The 21609-nt window shown below is 33.8% G+C and overlaps 4 protein-coding genes and 1 long non-coding RNA gene across 6 annotated transcripts; 2 read left to right on the plus strand and 3 right to left on the minus strand.

The window, feature by feature from the left end:
- The first annotated feature begins 137 nt into the window (after positions 1-137).
- Positions 138-1638, plus strand: LOC114415722 (F-box/kelch-repeat protein SKIP6-like). The gene is made up of 2 exons (XM_028380554.1): positions 138-1298; positions 1404-1638. Exon 1 carries the CDS (start codon positions 197-199, stop codon positions 1283-1285), a length of 1089 nt encoding a protein of 362 aa, XP_028236355.1. The 5' UTR covers positions 138-196; the 3' UTR covers positions 1286-1298; positions 1404-1638.
- A 2187-nt stretch (positions 1639-3825) lies between these two features.
- Positions 3826-4579, minus strand: LOC114415723. Its single transcript, XR_003667404.1, has 3 exons — positions 4186-4579; positions 4002-4056; positions 3826-3898 (listed from the first exon to the last, which is right to left on the minus strand). It is a non-coding gene; the product is annotated as an uncharacterized LOC114415723 (long non-coding RNA).
- A 2535-nt stretch (positions 4580-7114) lies between these two features.
- LOC114414018 (shikimate kinase 1, chloroplastic-like) lies at positions 7115-8178 on the minus strand. Of its 2 annotated transcripts, XM_028378394.1 has the most exons (4): positions 8017-8178; positions 7776-7854; positions 7432-7496; positions 7115-7297 (listed from the first exon to the last, which is right to left on the minus strand). In XM_028378394.1, the coding sequence occupies exons 1-4, from the start codon at positions 8137-8139 to the stop codon at positions 7250-7252; spliced, it is 315 nt and encodes a 104-aa protein (XP_028234195.1). In that variant the 5' UTR covers positions 8140-8178; the 3' UTR covers positions 7115-7249. The 2 variants fall into 2 exon arrangements, with proteins under 2 accessions (XP_028234195.1, XP_028234194.1); XM_028378393.1 differs by having other exon boundaries at positions 7115-7496.
- A 275-nt stretch (positions 8179-8453) lies between these two features.
- On the plus strand, positions 8454-15466 carry LOC114415724 (developmentally-regulated G-protein 3). The gene is made up of 10 exons (XM_028380555.1): positions 8454-8707; positions 8985-9038; positions 9789-9962; positions 10565-10636; positions 11812-11871; positions 12417-12526; positions 13338-13637; positions 14221-14412; positions 14820-14871; positions 15000-15466. The coding sequence occupies exons 1-10, from the start codon at positions 8666-8668 to the stop codon at positions 15048-15050; spliced, it is 1107 nt and encodes a 368-aa protein (XP_028236356.1). The 5' UTR covers positions 8454-8665; the 3' UTR covers positions 15051-15466.
- Positions 15467-16447: 981 nt separating this feature from the next.
- Positions 16448-19422, minus strand: LOC114415725. The gene is made up of 3 exons (XM_028380556.1): positions 19267-19422; positions 18097-18339; positions 16448-16817 (listed from the first exon to the last, which is right to left on the minus strand). The coding sequence occupies exons 1-3, from the start codon at positions 19282-19284 to the stop codon at positions 16770-16772; spliced, it is 309 nt and encodes a 102-aa protein (XP_028236357.1). The 5' UTR covers positions 19285-19422; the 3' UTR covers positions 16448-16769.
- Positions 19423-21609: the final 2187 nt, after the last annotated feature.

Consider the following 21609-nt stretch of genomic DNA (forward strand, 5'->3'; position numbering starts at 1 on the left):
ACTTATTTATAAATAAAAAATAGCTAAAAAGTTACAAAACATAAATACATATAAAAATAAAGATAATGACATCTACAAATATCATTCTATTCTTTATTCTCACAATAATGGTTATTTGACAAGTAATAAATAGAAAGCAAAAGATGTGCACTAGTGCATATGCTGGAGTTAGTTGTATTGTATCGGTGGGCAAGGCATGTCGTGGTCCTCTGGTTCAGAATCAGAAGAGTCAGCGAGCCCCAACAACCTAATCCCGTCCCTCCCAGACGACGTCGCATTGAACTGCCTAGGACGCATCCCTCGGTCCCAGCACCCAACCCTCTCCCTGGTCTCCAAACCCATCCGCACCCTCCTCTCTTCCCCAATCCTCTTCACCACGCGAACCCTCCTCCAATGCACCCAACCCCTCCTCTACCTCACTCTCCGCTCACGCCACTCCTCTCTCCTCCAATTCTTCACGCTCCACCGCACAAACCCTAATAACCCCCTCCTCGCTCCCCTTCCCCCGATCCCCTCCCCCGCCGTCGGCTCCGCCTACGCCGTCCTCGGCCCCACCATCTACGTCCTCGGCGGCTCCATCCACGACGTCCCCTCCCCCAACGTCTGGCTCCTCGACTGCCGCTTCAACCGCTGGCTCCGCGGTCCCTCCATGCGCGTCGGCCGCGAATTCGCCGCCGCGGGAGTCCTCCACGGCAAGATCTACGTCCTCGGCGGCTGCGTCGCTGACACCTGGTCCCGCTCCGCCAATTGGGCGGAGGTCCTCGACCCCGCCACTGGCCAATGGGAGAGGGTCGCCAGTCCGACGGAGGTCCGTGAGAAGTGGATGCACGCCAGCGCCGTCGTCGGGGAGCGGATCTACGCGATGGCAGATCGCGGTGGCATCGCCTACGAGCCTAGCAGCGGCGCGTGGGAGAGCGTGGGGGTAGAATTGGACCACGGGTGGAGGGGGAGGGCGTGCGTGGTGGAAGGGATTTTGTACTGCTACGATTATTTGGGGAAAATCAAAGGGTTCGATGTGGGGCGCGGGGTGTGGGAGGAGTTGAAGGGGTTGGAGAAGGGTTTGCCCAGGTTTCTGTGTGGGGCTACCATGGCTGATTTGGGTGGGAAATTGTGTGTGGTTTGGGAGTGCCAGGGGAATGAGAATGAAATGGAGATTTGGTGCGCTGAGATTGGAGTGAAGAAGAATTCGGATGGGGAATTGTGGGGTCAACTTGTTTGGTTCGGGAAGGTTCTTTCTGTTCCCAAAGGCTCTTCCATTGTCAACTGTTCTTCTGTTTCCTTGTGACCATACATTACATGTAAGCATTCTTTGATTTTACTACATTGAATTGCTGCCACTTGCTCTTAGGCGCCATTTCCTGCTCCGATGTTTGTATGTCAAATCGTGAATGATAAATAAACAGGAGCTCCTCAACTAGTACTGCGCTTTGAAGTGAATCAAGTCATGTGTTAATGGAATGAAAGTTTGTGTATGAGTGTCTCTGCGACCTTGAATTTCAGTTACTGGATGATCTGAGTAAGCAATACTCTTGTTCTTGCATAACATGACATTTGTTTGTCAGTATTCGGATAATCATAGGAAATGTGTATTTATACCGGTTTATATCTGAATAAAATATATTCCTATTCATACTAGTATTTGTATCTGTATTTGCGTATTGCATATATCATATACTCTAACTCATAATTGGGGAAATAGATTTGGCAAGTGAATGATGTTACTTAAATTTACAAGATGTTATGTGCAAGTATAAAAGCGGATTTAAACCCACGAGGTCCAAGAATACCTAATTCCTTCTGTCTAGCCGCATTTCTTTAGGGACATTTGCATTCTGGTTGGAGCCCAATTCATATATTCGGAATTTTTGGTTCAAAAAGTTCAATATTCTTCCGAGTAGTTTTAGCATCATTTTTGCCCATAGTACTGAATTAAAAGACAATGTACTGGGTTAACCTATTGTGTTAAACTCATTGTGCAAACCCTGCGAAAAAGGAATGCATAAACTGATCTTATCCAGTTCGGATTACAACAAACATAACATCTACGACTACCCGTAAATATACAAAGAACAAACAAAAATAAATATAAATTGTGCATCTTGATCATGCATTTATCATTCCTTTTCCAAACAAAAAAAAAAAAAGATACGCCACATTGTCATGCTAAAACATGTGTGTTAAAGATTGTGCCAGCGCGTGCTTAACAACCATCTTCACCCATAAGAAAGTCTTTGATCTGTTCTAGTGCCTGAGAAATACATAGGCACAAGTAAGTATCGGTGATGCAAAGTGTAGATACGATTTTAGCTCTCGGAAATGTTAGTTAGTCAGAGAAAACTAAAATGAAGTTCAGAGGGGGAAGAAGCAGGAAGTGGCTCACCTCCATTGCAATAGCAGTTGGAGATAAATCTGACACATCTCTTCGACCCAATTTTGCTGCTATATTTGTAAAAGAACATAACACAACAATAAATGGATGTTATCTAGAATGCAGATGATGAATGAAGAGTACTATCCTTTAAGAGCTTCACAGAAATCTAAAAAATTTAGCTATCTGAATTTTCATTGGACAATCTTTAACTACTAATTACCCAAAACTCAAGACCAAAAACATTAAGCTGCAGAAGTCACTACTAGAGTCCAATCCCTTCCCTGTTGGATTCCCAAAGATTCTGGACAGAACCACAATTGTTATTTAAAAAAAAAAGGAAATAACATTTGCAGGCATACTTTCCAAGGAGACCTTGACAATGGCGTTTGCATATGCTTCACTTCTTTCTTCAAAAAGGGCAGACAAACGCAAGACTAGTCTGCAGGTCAATTTCAAAGGGTAAAACTATTTACTTGAGAAAAAAATGTTTTGAAGCTAAAAAGATCAGTTCCTCCAAATTTCCAAGATTCTTAATAGTTACTGTCTTATATTTTGCAAAAAAAAAACTTGTGTCATGGAAGAAAAATCATTTACCTTTGTGTATGCATCACCTTCTTCATAATGTAGAAGTGGGCGAGAATCAGTTCCTACAGCTGTTATTCTCTGACCTAAGGCTTTTAGAGGTACATCCAACCAAACACTAATTTCCTGGTGCATATATTTCATGGCAATTCATATATATGTTTGTGTGAAGACTCAAGTGAGAAGAGTTAATGGCAAAAGTGGTGGTAAAACTTTTCTCATTAACATGTTAATTGTTATACCAATTGATGGGCCTCACAACAGCTCCTCCACCAGTAGAAATAATATGTCTATGCATCATTGACAGCCTTCGCAATACCTCAGTCTGCAACAGTAAAATAAGCATAAGGAACAGTAAAAGCAATGAGCTGTTGGGAATGTAAATTACAAATTAAATTTGGATAGAAGAAATTGGAAAACCTAACAATTCAAAAATCTTAACAAAAACTTTCCATATACTGAGGAGTGAGGAACACTTAAACTGGAAACGTTGTGTTTTAAAACTGACATTATTACCAAAAAACGGCTCTCCGATGTGCTTGAATATATCAGCTACAGATGTTCCATCAACCTCCACCAATGCATCACTGCTCCTCATAAATGCAAAAATGAAAAGGCGAAAAATTTTCAGCCGAAACTTTAATGCATGAAATAGAATATTTCTATTGTGATACGCAAACACATACAAAGGTTTTATCCTATTGATTCAATACATTCGTTGCATCTCAGTCAGATGATATCAATCTGCTATAATCATCAATTGAAATCCTTTGTCTATTGTGTATTCAAATGTTGCATGCTAGTTAGTAGTTTACCCTCAATACTCTATTTCACTTTGAAAAGAAGACAGGTAGGGCAATTAACATACTAACCTATCGAAAAATAAATAAGAAAGCACTTGTGACAATATCTTCCCCACAGTTGTCTTCCCAGAGCCCATCATTCCTGCATTTCTAATCCAAAATATTATATTTGCAATGAATGCAAGCATAAGTACTTCTACCAGAGAAATCTATTAAAGTCCTTCTACCAATACCAAGAGACTGACCAACAAGATATATACAGCCTCCATTTAAATATGGCTCGATCTCTTGTGATTTACTCTGCAATTTTATTAGTTAAGCAAAACTGAGCTCAGATTACCATGTCTAGATGGTTGTACTGTAACTATAGCATCACTACACTGAAATGGCTTAAATTAATTAAAAGTGACAAAGGGCACGACACTATACCCTCAAAATCAACATTTCATCATCAGGAGCATGAAAAAGCTTCCAGATTGCAGTGTCGAAGCTACAAGTGACATTTGAAAAAACAATTATGTTAACACTCAAAATAGGCAGCACTTATTATTACAATCAATAACAAGCTACATCTAAACGAAGCATATTTATATAGTACATTTGGTCAAACACATGCCTTGCCGTAAAAGATATATCAAATTTTCCAATTAATCAACTGTGGGAATTGTGACTGAAACTGCAGATAATGAAAGGTAGCTTAAAATTAAGTGATGAAGCCACGTTTAGTTGACCTTGATAAAAAAAGGCCTCAAGGATTCAGTTGGTAAGATCATTACCTTTTTTAGTAAGCCACGTAATGATTTCCAATATAGATAATAGATAATTCACAATATTTAATATCGAATAACTGTGGCCGATTATCTTAAAGACTAAAATTAAAAATATGAAAATTTATCGGAATAAAAGAACTTATTTAATCCTCAGAGTAATTACACCTTCTTTTCCCGTAACCAGTAGTAACACAATTTTTAGTTTGCAAAACAACTAGTTCAAATTATAGTACTATCACTTTAGTAAACAACCACTCTAAAATCGAGAAGAAAAAGAGTGCAATCCAGCATTGTTTCTTAGAAACTATGGATAATATTCATTTGAATAAATTGACTCAGTGACAAATCAAATTCTTTATTATATTAGTACATTGTTACTATGTTATTATGATAAAGACATATACATAACACAAATAACATGTATAACTAATAAGTCGTTCATTCGAGAGTGGTATTGAATCTATAATTTTAACTCAGGTCTTGAGTTTAAAACTTGTGGAGAGAGAAAAAACATGATTAAAAATGAAAAATTCCACTAAAAGAAATGAGTCAGGTTTTTTTAATCATTGACAACAATATTGTAACAAAAAAAAAAACATGTATAACATATACATAGGTACGTCTGAAAGCTAAAGGGGAGAAAAAATGAAAAAAAGGAAAAAAGAAAAATCACAGTTGGCAAATTGTCGAAGTATGAACAGTTTTTACAGCAACCTGGAGCATTGTTATGCAAACATGTAACCTCTATAGGTGCCGTCCCTCGCCGTATACTCGTTGACGGTCTTGCGGGGCGCAACTTAGACGAAACAAAAACCTGTTCCTTAAATCCACTAGACATTCTCAGAGAACCATTTGGCTCTGTTCTCCCAAGCGTCTTGGAATGCACCATACCTGAAAATTTGCAAACCTTGAACCGCTTTAGCTTTCGTGGCGCTTCATCTTGAAACTGCGGAATTCACCAACAAACAAATCAATACTGCAATTAAGTTGATGAGTAATGGACAAATTAATAGAGTAAGAGAATCAGAATGAAAGGTAAACAATTACAGTATATACACAAAAATGATTACGACATTCCATAACATACTGTTACAAGACTTTGACTTGAATTAAGTGTGTTGGATTTATATTTTCAAAAACTGTTTTTAGATTTTGAAATCTTAAATAACTCTTTTGTAAAACTAGCACAGGTCATACACTCATGTCTCACTCCATGCAACACGTTTTCATGTGACTCATACAGTGGGGCTACCAGGATCACAAAAACAAGAAGAGAATGAGAGAACATCTACTTGTTTTTGTATTTTAATTTTTAAAACCCTAGTATTAAAAATCATTTTTAAAACTAAATAGATTTTGAATGAGGTATTGATTGTGAGTGGTATGAAATTATTTTAGAAAATAGTTTTTTTAATAAGAAAATGATAAAGAAATCAAAGATACCTAAAATCTCACTTACCATTCATTACAGGGAGAAAGGTTTCCATTTCAGGCTGGCAGGCACACAAAAACCGAACCTGCTCCAGCGTCTTAACAAAAATTGGAACCACCGACGAAAAAATGTAATTAAAATGAGTAGTGCAAATTCATACTACCAAAAAAAAAAACTTTCAAAAAGAATTTGCACGAACAAAATGATATCCAATAAAATAACAGCATTAACCAATCAATTTGGTTTCCTCCTGGTATTATCATTTCTGAATCAATCACAAACCTTTGAGCTTACAACTTAATTACAAGTGTAACTGGTTCATACCAAGAAAGAAATGTAATACGGTCCAGGTAGAGTTGACATATGCGTATCTTGCGTATCTTTGTTGCCTACATATACAGTACTTATTTTAAAATTGTCCCACGTGAGAAAGATACTTTTAAGTTTTATCATACGTAATCATGTTTTTTTTAATGTGTTGTCCTCTTATAATATTATGAAATTAATAGAGTTATTGTAAAGTATACAGATTTTTTTTTCAAAGGACCTTTTATTCATATTATACTCATTAAATCACAGAGTTATAAAAGATTAATTTAGTGATTAAAAAAATAAAAAAGGAAGAGGTTTTGGGTTTGATTTTAATTTCTCTCATTAACAAATATTTTTGTTAGATACAAAAACTCATTAAATTTATCTATTTGATAATATTATACTCCCGATAAATTAATGATATATTTTTTCAGAAGTACTTTAAAAAAATAAATTTATTTAAATTAAAAATATTCACGAGATATTGAACTTAATTCTCCTTATAAATTGGTAGATTAAACAAAATCACACCTATCCCTGTTTGGTAGTCTTAGGTATCTTTTCAGTTTTACCTCTTTACTTTCCTAAGAAGAAATAAAAAGCATCACATCCATTCAAAATATACATGAACGAACAAAAAAGTATACAAATTAAACGCTGCATGCTGTTAATTTATATATGATCACACAAATTAGTGAAATTGCCCATAAAACACTAAATAGGTGGATCTTGAACTTCTTGATGATGCATGCATCATTCCTTTTCCTAACAAAAATATATTACACGAAAGTTATGAAGTTGGTTGGATGTTAAAAGGAGAAAAAAGGAAGAAATAAATCACAGGTTCAATTCTTCAGTCAGAAAAAATTAATAATTAACGATAAAAAAACAGAACATTGTCATTCTATAATTATTATTAAAGAGAAAAATATACACAATTAAAAGCATGTTTGTGTCTCAAGATTGTGCTAGCACATGCTTAAAAGCCATCTTCACTTATGAGAAAGCATTTGATCTGTTCTAGTGCCTGAGAAATACATTGGCACAAATAAGTGTCAGTGATGCAAAATGTAGATACGATTTTAGCTCTCGGGCAAGTTAGCTTGGTCAAGAGAAAGCTAAAATGAAGTTCAAAAGGGGATGGACCAGGAAGTGACACACCTCCATAGCAATAGCAGTTGGAGAAAAATCTGACACATCTCTTTGGCCTAGTTTTGCTGCCATATCTGGACAAAAGAACATAACACAATAATAGATGGATGTTATCTAGAATGGAGGATGATGAAAGAATAATAGCCTTTAGAGCTTCACAAAAATCTAAAAATTAAAGAAATCTGAATTTTCATGCTTTAACATGGGACAATCTTTAAGCTGCAAGCTGCAGAAGTCATAATAGTTTATGATAGCAATTTCCTTTCCTGTTGTGTTTCCAAGGATTCTGGATAGAACCACAATTCTTTTTTCTTTCTTTTTTTTTAAAGAAAAATTAACATTTGTATACATACTTTCCAAGGAGACTCTGGCATTGGCATTTGCATATGCTTCACTTCTTTCTTCACGAATGATAGACAAACGCTTGACAGTCTGCAGGTGTTTCAAAGTGTAAAATTATTTCGTGGAAAAAATAATTTTGATGCTAATTCCCTATCTAGGATGGTTCCTCCAAATTTATAAGATTTTTAATAGTTACTTATATTTTGCATAAAAAAGTAAAAAAACTCTTATCATGGAAGAGAAATCATTTACCTCCATGTATGCATTTCCTGCTTCAGAATGTAGGAGTGGGCGAGAATCAGTTCCTACAGCCGTTATTCTCTGAGCCAAGGCTTCTACAGGTACATCCAACCAAACACTAATCCCCCGGCGCATAAATTTCCTGGCAATCCATATATAAGTATGTGTGACGATTGAAGTCTGCGTTAACTTGGTGAATCTCCCAAACCCAACTCATCTAAAGTTTAATTTAGAAAAAAAAGAGTGGTGAATAGAAAATCTAAAAATTCTTGTAGGGGGTGAGATCGAAGGGTTGGATTCACCAATTTTTGTCCACACGCAGCTGGCGTGAATTTGGTTCAAAAAGAAACTCAGGCCCAAATAAATTGGAAGTTAATTATTTTGGGCTTATGCAGCCCATTTAAGAATAGCCCATTTTTGTTGTAATTTCAATTTGGATTCGAGAACCGAATACTCTACCCTAGGTCCCACCGTAAGCATTTCTGCATGTGTTCCAGCACCTTCTTCTTCGTTCACCTCCTCCCCGTCGCAACACAAAGCTACGCTGCAGCAATCCACCACTGCAGGGTTTTCCAAGTCCAATCTCAGTTCACTTCTCGCCAGGGTTTAATCTGAATTTCTTTTGTGTTGCCACTGAGGTTATTATTATTTTTCTTCCAAAATGGCGACGGTGATGCAAAAAATCAAAGACATCGAAGATGAGGTACTTGTTCTGAGTGGAATACAGGGAAATGAGTGATTGTATGCATTCGGTTTATTCAAGCGGAACGATAGCCTTTTCGGCAGTGTTCATTTAGCACTTCAAAATAATTTAGAAAAAAAAAGTTGATATATATGTTTCTCTACTACAGTAGGGTTTTCCCTTTATATATATATAGTTCTCAATTAGCTTCAATTTTATTACGAATCGTGATTTTTTCAAAAGAACTGTTCCCTAACCAACTTAGCTTCATTGGTCAATTGTATTTTGCAATTTGCAGATGGCAAGGACCCAAAAAAACAAGGCTACTGCTCATCATTTGGGCTTGCTGAAGGTAAGCACATAAGTGTAATTTGTTTGATTATTAAATGGCATATGAAAAAGAAAAAGAGATCAAGTATGTTAATAACGTGTGTGCTGTTCTGATTTTTTGTTTTTTTGGTTGTTGATTGCATGCGCTTTGGCTCTAGTTGTGGTTAGCTATCGAAGACAGTGGGATATCTTGTTTTTGTTTCAAGTTTGGAAATATTGTCCTGATCTTGTATGAGTTGGTTGAAGTGGATACTGGATAGTTGTTACAGGGATTGCATTTGAAAGTGTATCTGGTTCATGATGATATTGTTTGCTCTACATTTTATATTAGAAATTGTAGGCATAAGCCTCATAGCACATTCTGCACTGCACATACAATTGACTTATCTATATTGATTTTTAAAGTGATTTATTTATAATTTTGGCGGCATGCTGCTTATATATTTATGCCCCTAAAGGAATGCTAACATATAAGTAATAAGTAAATAACTCTAAATGTATGGAATCTTATCCTTCTTATCTTTGTTTTTTCTTGTTTCTATGGTCCACATGGATCTTTCACATCAATTTCTTCTGATATGTAACATTGAAGGCGAGATGGGTGTTTCTGTATTCTGCTTCTATGTGGAATCAACCTTCCATAAGTATCATTAGGATTTTATTCCTCATTGTCCCCTTCTTTGAGCTTTTCAAGTTTCTCTTCTGTTTTCCTGTATTCTGTTGCTGTTTTTGTTGAGGGGTTGATTCATTATTGGTAAATGTCTGGTGCCAGGCTAAACTAGCAAAGCTGCGGAGGGAACTCCTTACACCTTCATCAAAAGGAGCTGGAGGTGCTGGTGAAGGTTTTGATGTTACTAAAAGTGGGGATTCAAGAGTTGGTCTTGTGGGCTTCCCTTCAGTCGGCAAATCTACTCTACTGAATAAGTTGACCGGGACATTTTCTGAGGTATGGAGGTATTCCAGGTGTTATAAATTTTCTTCTAATGTTAGTATATTATTGACCTATCATCTATTTCTTTTCTGTGTTTGGGTCCTTTTGGAAAGTGAATTTAATTTAATGTAGACAAAGGAAGTGCAACCTTTTGACAAGAAAAAGAAAGTGAAAACCTAAAGAGAGAAGTATAAAAATATGGCCATAGTGGGAAAGAAGCTCTTGAAAAATTAAAAAGGGCCATTGGACACATGGCTAAAATAAGGGTTTTAAAATATTATAATGCTAAAACTTTCTTTCTAAACCTAGTGAGCAATGTAGGCATAGAACTCTCAATCCCATAAAGTTCCACTTCTCAAAACAATTTCCATTGTCCAGAGTCCATAGCACTAAGGGGAAACTATAAACAGAAGTTCAAGTGCTCTGCTTTTTCTTTCGAATAATGCAACAGTGGTTATGCATTGTGTTCATTAAGTAATCAATCATAACATGCATGCATGGTGATTTTATCTTTGTATTAGGTTTGAGTGGTAGGCAGCATAATTATTTTCCAAATTATCTAAAGTTTAGTTTGCATGAAAGAATTTTCTGAAGATTTTATTTGTTTTTGTTTATAGGTTGCTTCCTATGAGTTTACTACCTTAACTTGCATCCCAGGTGTGATCACATATCGTGGAGCTAAAATCCAGGTATCTCTACATTAACACATTATATTTTGATAAATTTATCACCTTACTGTGCACAAGATATTCTGCTTGTGGGTTGAAAAGCTTGGGATACCTAAAGCTGAATTTAGTTGTGCCTTTTTCTGATAATAGTTGAGAGAAGATTAAATGATATGTGAATGCTGCCACTCTATATCAGTAGCCTCTGACAATTAGCTGCATATGTGCTCAGGTTTTTAAGGAACATCAGCATATAGGTTTAGGCAAATTTTGTATCTCATCCTCTCACTGTTCATATGTCCTGTATTAGTGTAAGTTGAGTTGCTTGTGTTGGTTGTTGGACCATAATAAAGTGACACCTAGAGAATCTAGGGCTACACTTGGTTAATCTAAGACTAGTTAATAAAAGGTAAATACTTCATTTATTTCATAACCTTCTTACAACTGAAAAGGCTCCCTTTATAAGGACAAAGGGCCCAACAGACTAAAAAGCAGCACCATATAGGTGTATGTTACAGATAACAGATAAAAGGATTGTATTTTAATTGAAAATTCTAATAATTGGCAAAGTCAATCATCCAGGATGGTTTGTGGGCTTCTTGCTTGGCCTTGTTGCAGAGTAGGCTGAAGTGCCAGCTATCCCTAGATGACTTAAGTGATAAACACCTAAAATTGATTAAAGCTTTGTTTTGTGTCATTTGATTGTTTGTGTTGATATTTTTATCCATATTATAAATTAATATATTTGGAGTTTTATTTTGATTGGGCTGTAGATTTTCTTAAATTAAAAATTTGAGAATATCTTTTTAAGGTTCCTATTAACTAATGCTTGTACGACTACAATCTAGTCCGTCTGTTTCTATTGTCAAATTAGGCATCAAAAGATTTTGAAGATGAAATTTATGCAACTATGCAGAGGTGTTAGTTTTGCAGTTTTTTTTTTAAAAATAATTTAGGCATTAAAGGGTTAATGTTAACTGTGTTTTCTAAATCTATCTCTTAAGAACCAAAAAGTCCCATTAATATTGTTTACTTCAAAATAAAATTTTCAACCATGAAAATTTTTCCTCAATTAGCTTGGACTTAGGCTCAGTTGCATATTAGTCATTGTACAATTTATTAATATGATTGTGATGTATATTTAAGTTATTTTAATATGTTCAATTTTTAACTGGTAGTTGTTCAATTTTCTGTGACAGTTGTTGGATCTCCCCGGAATTATCGAGGGTGCTAAGGATGGAAAGGGTAGAGGAAGGCAGGTAAAAAAAGACCATAGTTTACTTTCATTATGGTTTAACTACATTTGATATCATTTTTAACAAGATAGTTACTTAATTTCAATCAAAGTAACTGAAGTGTATCTTTTGTAAGAAATGTCTGCAATGTAGTCAAAGTTCCATCAGAGTATCTTTAATCAATTTTTTTTCAGAGGAGGGAAAAGTTCCTCATGAATTTTAAGAAAGTTTTTTCTCTTGATTTTTTTGCTGAATGTTGAGGTGAGATCCATGGCATATTTAAAGAAGTTAAGGGTTTTATGTTGTCATAATATGAAGTGGGCAGGGGATTCCTGGAATCTGTTTTGTTAGTTTAATACCCTGGTCCTACTTGTGCTATCAAGTTTGTTAGCATTGAATGCTGTCTTCCTTGTAATATATTTTGCATTTACTTATACCATGAACCTTACCTGTAAATGTTATAGCTCTCAAGTTCACAATGCACCTTTCATTTTTTCACACCTCATTCACACACCAACAAACACTGATATATTTTCATAATTCATTTATATATTGTTTTGCAAACACAGGTTATTAGTACTGCAAGGACATGCAATTGCATTTTGATTGTCCTTGATGCAATAAAGCCAATAACTCACAAGCGTCTTATAGAAAAAGAGCTAGAGGGATTTGGTATAAGGTAAGGTAACATGTAAATTGATTATTTGCTATTTTTATGTTACGTCACCAATATTCTGATTTCTAAACAAGGCAGGGGTCTCTTATAATTGTTTACCACTGTGCAGCAGCGTATACTTGCATGAATACTTAACTATTTTTGCTCTTGTTTTAAAATATATTTCTCAATGTAGCATGAATATGATGAATGAAGACTATAGTGGTTAGGCATTTTACTCTAAAAGCAAGCATTTCTGGCTTCATTGATGGCAGCAGTTGCACCCATAGGGCAGAAGTAACTCTGATATGATGTTTTGGTGATCATGTGGTGAAGTATGATTTTGAAAGAATAGAGATAATAGTTGAATCTTGTGGAGGCTTGCTTCCTATTGGGTCTAAGTGGAAGCAGCCACTATGAATTGGCTTTGTTATTTCAAATTTCCAGCTTTTCAGCAATCTTTTCTGTTTAATTTACATATTTACGAAAAATCTACAGTTGTATGTACTGGTAGTAGTCTCAGATTTCTATTTGGCCTCCAACTTTGACTTTGATCCAAAGAAGGAGGGATGGAAGTGCAGCAGGGGGTCTTACATCTGAATAGGCAACAAGGGAAGTGTTACTGGTCTGCTGGAAGAGTTGTTCAACTTCAGTTAAAATAGATAACTTGTTTTGTATTATATGTTATGAACTACATTGTCTTTGGCTATTATGTCTTTCAGATGACCAAAATCATATGTATATATTTTGATATATTTCAACTAAATTTTTTATTTTCTCCTCTTCATAACAATTTGTTCCACTTAAATCATCTTAATTCATTTTCTAACTGTAGGTTAAACAAAGAGCCACCAAATCTGACTTTTAGGAAGAAAGACAAAGGTGGACTTAATCTCACCTCAACTGTCACCACAACACATCTGGATCTCGAGACTGTGAAGGCTATATGTAGTGAGTACAGAATTCACAATGCTGATATCACTCTCAGGTATGATGCCACTGCTGATGACCTTATAGATGTCATTGAGGGAAGTAGAGTATATATACCTTGTATCTATGTTGTGAACAAGATTGATCAGATCACACTTGAGGAACTGGAGATCTTGGATAAGCTACCTCATTACTGCCCAATCAGGTAATACTTCAAATCATTGGTCTTATTATTACCTCAGACCTTTTTTCCATTTTGAACAAAAGAAAATCATAAGACTTCTGTACATCCTTGGGTTATTATTTCTTGTTTATCAGCAGTTTTTTGGGAGTATTTGCATGATACTCTCACACTCAACAAAAAACACTGGAGATTTTTGCTGTATAATTTTTTATTTTTGTTAGGATCTCTTGTATTGTCTTTGATTTGGTTCCATTGACTAGTTGCTTGGCCAGTTTAATGCTTTGTATTCATGCCCAGAAACTCCTTGGATTGTCTAACTTGTTGTTTTCTTCATTTTTATGTCTTTGCTTGATATTAGGTAATCTCCCTCTTGCTTTGCATCTATAATATTTTAGTCCAAAATTATCAGAGATTATTATATTATTATATAAAGTATCTATGTTTGAGACCAAGTTTTTTTAGGAATGCAAAAAAAGAGGGGAAAGAGCACTGTATGATTGGCAACTGTCATGTTTCCCCCATTTCTGTTGTGATTTTTGCAATAATTGATTCACAAAGTTGTTTTCTTAATAAATATGTGTGTAACTTTCTATCTATTCTTCAGTGCACACCTTGAGTGGAACCTTGATGGTCTTCTGGAGAAAATTTGGGAATATCTCGACTTAACTCGTATTTATACTAAACCTAAAGGGATGAATCCTGATTATGAAGACCCTGTAATATTATCATCTAAGAAGAGGACAGTTGAGGACTTCTGCGATCGCATTCACAAGGACATGCTTAAACAGTTTAAGTAGTGAGTACTTCTTTCAAAACATATCTTTAGCTTTATTCCTTGACAATGTTGAGTGGTTCCTCCATTGTGTGTTAATGAGGAGCAATGTATATGAAGATTAATTAACTTGGCTTTTCAACTATAAAGTCTGAATTCTAGTTAGTTTTATTAGGAAGCCTTTCGTTAATATATATGAAGCACTCGTTTAGGCTATTATCTCTTGTTTCTATGACCCGTACTCACCTGAATGAACTTTATAAATTTATAAAATGGATTGTTAGTTTGATGGATGAACTAGTTTGAAGGGAGTGGCATTTTGTTCTTTGAGAAAAAAGTTTGAGTCAATAAATCTCTCTCCCCTTAGCCCTTCAAAAAAAATGTTTTTCTTTCCTGACATTCATTTAATTCACATTTACCAAATGATGCAGTGCTTTGGTCTGGGGTTCAAGTGCGAAACACAAGCCTCAAAGAGTTGGCAAGGTTGATACTGTACTTAATTTACATTATTTTTTGCTTCATCCTCTTTTCGTATTGTATTTCTACTTTTATTCTTCTCCCTCGTAGTTGAACATGCCACCTACTAAGTGGAATATGTTGTTGCGTACCAGGAGCATGAACTTGAAGATGAGGATGTGGTTCAGATTATCAAGAAAGTATAATTTGTTATAATCAGAAGAATCCAAGATGACGTTTTCTGCGAATCAATCAGAATGCCTGCACTCTCGTTAGATTATTAGAGGATGTTCTGAGCAGAACCAAAGATTCCTTCGTGAGACTTTCCCCAGGATCGTTAGATTACACTCCAATTATTTGGTCATTTTTAAGTTAGGGGTGAGGTAGAGTATATTAAAGTTTGATGCGTTGTTAAACCATTAGTTATTTCAGGGGACGCCGTTTGTCGCGTAAGTTTTGGAAATGATGTATCTTGTGGTGGGATTATCCGTATCTAAAACAATTAATGTGTAGGAATAATTTGGGGTGTACTGGTAAACATTGATATGGTTTGCTGGATGGATATATATTATTCAGGTGGATATGCCAGTCTTGTCCATCCTGCTGGACGTTTTTCACAAAATGATGGCCTGAGCTTGATACAGCATTTACTTTGTTTTTAAAAATTAATTAAAAAGTATCGACAGTGTAAAGCTTTTTACCTTGTCTATGCTGCTGGACATTTTTCACAAAATGATGGCATGAGCTTGATACAGAGCATTTACACAATTTATTTTTAAAATTTAATTAAAATGCATCGACAATTAAAGATTTTTTTGTTTTGTTATCTATCTATTTTTATGTATAAAATGATTAACTTTTGTAATAATTGTTTAAAACCTTATTTTTAACGTAATTTGTAATTAGTTAATGATGCAAATTTTTAAAGATTGTTAGTAATTCAGTTCTTATGGAGAGAATCCAAACCAGAATGAGAACTCCTAATGGATTGCCCTTTGTGGTCGTCCAACTCGTTCCAACCACAGGTTCTGAATCATTCTCCACTTAGTGGGGACTCGAGGCTCAATCCATTTGGAGTTCTGGTTCTGCTTAAACCTCAATAAACTATAAAGGGTGGGGGAAATGTCAAGGTCAACAGGGTGTGGAAAAATTGAGGAATGACTTTGGAGTTTGGAATATATAATTATAAGGCTTTTTTTATGTTTTTAAATTTTTAAATTAACTTAAATGCAAAAATAATGTTAAAGTATCTATATGTTCAACCAATTAAAACGTATATAATAAGTTCACTTTTATAATATTTTTTCTGAAAATTTTAGTTAACACCAAATATGAGTTCTAAATTAATTAACAAGATAAAAACCTTCAACTACTACTTTTGTTTATATGGTTTGCAGGGTAGCAGACAAGCAATGTGATACTGATCTATTGAACCACTGAATGTCAGTACCGGCCCCCTATAGTGGTGGAGCTGAAATGCACGTGATCCAACATGTGGATACAAGCCTAATATATGAAGGTCAGATAAACGAAACCAACCGAGGAGAATAACTATATATTGCAGGTTACTCTTGGAGCCCACTAAATAAATTGCTACTAAAACTGAGAAGGAAACCAATGAAGATCGTTACTGTGCTGGATTAATTCATCATCATATTTTGGAGCTGGTGGTACAGGTTCAAAGAGTCCTAAGCGCCATTTACATGCTTACCATCTTCTTTATACCTCTAAATTAAATACACAAATTTCAAACTAAAACGCAAGTGTAATATAGAATCACTGTTTAAGATTAGGGCTTAAATGAAACATTTGTTTTCCTAAATCAGAAACAAGTGCCAAGTAAATGATCACCAAGCTCAAAACCACAATTATTGTCCGTCCACGGCGTTAGGGAGACACGAAAAGGTTCTACATTCCATTGAGAATTAAGCTTTTATGCAACAGTTGAAGTAGCTCAGGAAGCTCCTCCTTGTCTGTCAAGACAAAAAATCAAACAAAGATGCAATATTTAGATACCACATAGTATATCCTAGTCAAATATTTTATGACTTCAAAGTTCCACTAATCAATAACCAAACACCATATTTTATATATTGCCCTCTTACCAATGAAATGAATGTAACTGCCCAAAACATTCATTGCATGTGCTGCAACTAGAATTGCGTATTTCCTAGTCAAATAGAATATGTCTACATATAAATAAATATTAATATTTACATCCTTCAACCTAACCACCGCCCCGGCTCAATTTTCTGCCAACATTAGTTTAAAAAAGGGGAGAAGTTTATCATGGGTCTCACATTATAATTCCCTGTGATGTATAGTTTAATATATCCTTTCTCTTTTTGGGTTGAAAAAGAATTAGTATTGGTTAAAGAAGCAGATGGACGTGAATTTGTCATTCACCGGCAGGCCTAGGCGACCTTAGTGAGCTTTGTTGTTTTTTTATGCTACTAGAACCTCCTTGGCAAGAAGCTGTGTCATGTCGTGTTGTATTTGTCTTCGTCTTCCACTTTTCTTAGATAAAAAGTTTCTGCCTCAAATTCTTCTCACTCTATCTCTATTCTCTTCGGATCATATTCATTATTATATAAATATATGGTACGGTTGCAAGAAATGTTGAAAACTATAGATATGCGTGATTTACTTGCTTAAAATATCATTTAGTTATTCAATTTTTTTTGTTTAGCCTCCTTTTTTTTAAAGATTTTTTTGGTATTGAAGAAAGCAGACTGCAGACAGAAGATTATGTCAAGTTAGTAGTACTTATTTGTGTTTAATCCAATCCGATGAAGATTTGAGGCTAGGCTCCTTGACAATTAAAGAAGAAAAATGAACTCATGTCTAAATTAACTAGAAGAGGGGTAAATGAAAAAATAAAGAGATTAATATAGAAGATTTTAATGAAAGAGTAATAAAAAAATTGATTTGGAGTTCTCACTATCAACTCTTGATGATTAAAAGTTATTTTAATTCAAAGCCTTTGCTTGGTGGACAAAAACAGGTGATTAGTGCTGTTTGAAATAATCAGTTATTGCAAAAATGCATATTGCACCAATTAAGTAAAAGATGCATGACATAGTCATTTTCTCATCCAGTTAATTATTATAGGAATTAATTTGAATTACTATTCCCTTAAAGCCCCTCTCCTCTGTTAATTATTGTAGGAATCAATTTGAATTACTATTCCCGATTTTCCATAATACCACCAACAAATAGTAGCTAATAAAATAAGAATGATAGGGATCTTACAGTTGGAGAGTTGGTTTGGTGGTAGTGGGGGTGCTGGTGGTCATCACTGTGGACAGTGCTTGTATTGTTAGTGGCAGAAGAAGCCATGAGCTCCTCTTCATTACCAAGACTTGCCCTTGAAATATTTGTCTTGTTTTGCTTCCTCATTTCCCGAATTTTAGAGAAATCTAGAGAGTAGTCTGGCACTTGTCCCTTCTGATCCCAGTCCCCAAACTGTGGCACTGATAACCAAGGAGCATTTTTCTACAGTGAAAACATTTATAGGTTAGACGACTATTATTCACCATAACAAAACTATCATTTCTCATATAGTACTTACAATAATAATGTAAATGATAAGATAAGTTGTTTGTTCCCATAATGTAATGAATAGAAAGTATTAGTTAGACTGCATAATAAAATTTCATAAACCTAATAACTAATTACTGAAAAGGTTTTACTCCAATCAAGAAGAACTATTACAAGCATCTGCTAATGTCAATGTGCAGGCAAAGTTTATGAACTTCACCATACCCTCTAGTTAATAAAATATTCAATAATAATTTCTTTACAGTTCATTTGAAGAAATTACAAGATAGAAAAAAACTTCATTATATTCATACAAGAGAAAAATAAAGCGAAACAGATAACAGGTAAACTATTCATGGCTGCCATAGAATTTTTTTTTTTTAAAAAAAAGAAACTCCTAGTCCTCTACCATCTGATCATCCGTTAGCTCCAGAAAGGAATTCAAGATTACCTGTTCTACTGCAACACTGATATCATCATATCAAACTTAAAGCACAAAACAAATCGATTAATTAAATGAAAGACAAACAACACGACATGCAGTACAACAAAACAGAGCTTGAAATGAAAGAGCCTTAGACGCTTCTAGTCATGAAGTACAACAAAAATTCCAACAGCACGAGCAACAAAAGCGACGAATACAACTAAATTCAAAGTACGCATATGCTTTCAACGACGGAACCTATGCGCGATACTCTCGGAGCGGAATTGAAACCAAACCAAAACACACAGATACATGGATTCCGCGCAAACACTAGAATCGCTCGTTCGATTCCAATCGATTATTATTATTATTTCCTTGTCTTTCTTAGCCGCCAAACAAACAACAAGGTCTCAGGGGAAAACAAGCGAGTTTAGAAAGACAGAGAAATCAGAACTAACCTCCTTACTTTGCTCCATCAGAGTGGTTTCAGATCTTGAGAGAAAGTTTGAGAAATTTGCTAACGAAATGATGATAGATAGGCATGTATCTTCTCAATATATACACGAGAATAAACAAGAGATTTCCTTTACATTTTTATTTCTTTTTTCTATAAAAAAAATACGTTCACCTTTCGTAGGGTTTACCAATTGTGATGAAATGAAATAAGAAATACTAATATATATTTTTCCTTTATTATTAAAAAAATATGTAGCATGCTAGGCGGTTGGTTTATCTTTAATTACCAAAATGGCACTCTTTTATTTAATTTTTGAAGATAAGTTGTGCTTAGTTACTTACCTAGTTAGAGTTTTATTGAAAGTATATAGTATGTAGCAAGGATATCTTAATTTAATTTATTATGACTTTAATTTAATGTAGCTTCAATCCGTGTTGTGGCACCCGCCTCTTGCTTTCGGTTTTCTAGCTGTCTTCCTACCCCTCACAAAATATTCTCCCCATTTGCGACCCACACAACCACCCTTTTTAATACTAGAATTTTCATTTTTATTTTAACACTACTGTTATTCATTTAAAATCCTTCATTTCTCTTTTAAATAATTCCACATTTTACTATAATGTTATTTTTTCTAATATTTCTACTGGTTAAAAATATTTATAGAATAAATTGGAAGAAATATACCGTCGTTATTATTATATTTTGTTACATATAATAAAATTTATTAAAAAAATATTTAAAATACTTTTTAAGTAATTAATAATATATAAATTTAAACTCTTATATATATATATATATATATATATATATAAGACAATAATATAATGTAATTTCTCATTTTCTCAAAGTTGATCGAATAAGATTATGGCGTAGAATTTATTAGTCGATGACATTGACATACTTATCTTTCATCTTATATTATTTTTTGTTTTTTTATTATTAATTATATACTTTTTTATAAAATAAACATTTTTATTAAAAGAATTAAAAAAGAACAACTTATTTAGGTATTTAGGCATTTAGGCAAAATATTAATAAATATAAGTAATAGGAGTAGAAAAATTAATATTTTTAATTTCTGAAACTGAAAAGTACTTTTAAGACAAATTAAAAGATATAAAAGGACATATAACATCAAACAAAAGAAATATATTTAATCGGGACCATATAATTTATTTCTTTTGCTTAGAAATTAAATGAACAATAAAGTCGTGCCTTGACAATGACAGATAATGAAGGGTGCACTATTTTTTCATAAGAAAAAAAAAAACGTAAAAGGTAACAATCATTGCCGAAGCAAGCAGGTAACGGAAAGATCGTGTTATGAACATTAATTATTACGTAGATTTTTTCTTTCGACGTCTTTAGTTTCAATTATTTAAAGTCGTCAATTATTATACCAATTATGGAAATGGTTAAACAATTTCGGTACTGATAATTGTGCAGGGAAAGATAATTATGCATGGAAAACTATACTAAGAATATATTATTTTTATTCGTAGTTTTCAAAGAAAATTTTGTTTTTATTTATCCGATTTTAAAAAAAATTAAATGAAATTAATTATTAATTATAATAAAAAATATATAAAATTAGAAAAATGTGCGAAACATCGAAATAATAAATAAGAGCAATAAAAAAAATGTACTACAGAATTACAGATATTTGAATGAAAGTTAGAAAAAACATATCTTCAATTTAATGGGTATACATTGTGAGTGTAAACAAATTTAAACTATCAGCTAATAAAAAAATCATTATTGGTAATTATTATATAAATTAAAAAATGTATCATACTTAATAATTTATGATTAAAAAATAATATAAAATCATTTTATACTATGATTAATTTTTTCAATTATTTTTTAGTTTATATGTAACAACTTTAAACATCAAATAAAAACAATGGAAGTTGGAATTAAGGAATGAAAGTAGGAAATATATTATATATAATGTGAGATTTAATTAAAAATTTAAAAGTAAAATAAAAGCATAATAAGTGATTAAGTTAAAAATCAAAGTTAATAAGTTATAAAGTTCTAAAATTAAAATAATAATAAATTATTAAGTTTAAATAATAAATTAAAAAGCTAAATCTCATAATGTGACGGCCACATGCCAAACGATCAATTGACACTTATTATCTACGTATCAATTGACACTTATTATTTACGTATACACAAAACATGTTACTAAATAAAAACATTAAGAATAGCGAATAAGATTAAGTTTGCATATTTTTACACTCTGGAAGACTATTTCATATTTTTTTTTTATCTTTTAGTCTTAGAAACTAAAAGTATCAACGCATCACACCTATGAGATCAAAATAATAATTTACTACTT

This window comes from Glycine soja, chromosome 6 (genome assembly GCF_004193775.1).
Source record: "Glycine soja cultivar W05 chromosome 6, ASM419377v2, whole genome shotgun sequence".
NCBI lineage: Eukaryota > Viridiplantae > Streptophyta > Magnoliopsida > Fabales > Fabaceae > Glycine > Glycine soja.

Bases quoted from the DNA above. Each gene is read 5' to 3' on its own strand.
- LOC114415722 (XM_028380554.1), top strand. From the start codon at position 197: ATGTCGTGGTCCTCTGGTTCAGAATCAGAAGAGTCAGCGAGCCCCAAC.
- LOC114414018 (XM_028378393.1), bottom strand. From the start codon at position 8,139: ATGCGCCGGGGGATTAGTGTTTGGTTGGATGTACCTGTAGAAGCCTTG. The intron at 7,855-8,016 runs GTAAATGATTTC...AAACACCTGCAG, and splicing joins CAGGAAATGCATACATGGAG to ACTGTCAAGCGTTTGTCTAT. The intron at 7,497-7,775 runs GTATGTATACAA...TCTTTTGTCCAG, and splicing joins TGCCAGAGTCTCCTTGGAAA to ATATGGCAGCAAAACTAGGC.
- LOC114415724 (XM_028380555.1), top strand. From the start codon at position 8,666: ATGGCGACGGTGATGCAAAAAATCAAAGACATCGAAGATGAG. The intron at 11,872-12,416 runs GTAAAAAAAGAC...TTGCAAACACAG, and splicing joins GAAAGGGTAGAGGAAGGCAG to GTTATTAGTACTGCAAGGAC. The intron at 13,638-14,220 runs GTAATACTTCAA...TCTATTCTTCAG, and splicing joins CCTCATTACTGCCCAATCAG to TGCACACCTTGAGTGGAACC.
- LOC114415725 (XM_028380556.1), bottom strand. The intron at 16,818-18,096 runs GTAAGATCCCTA...TTGTCTTGACAG, and splicing joins ACCAAACCAACTCTCCAACT to ACAAGGAGGAGCTTCCTGAG.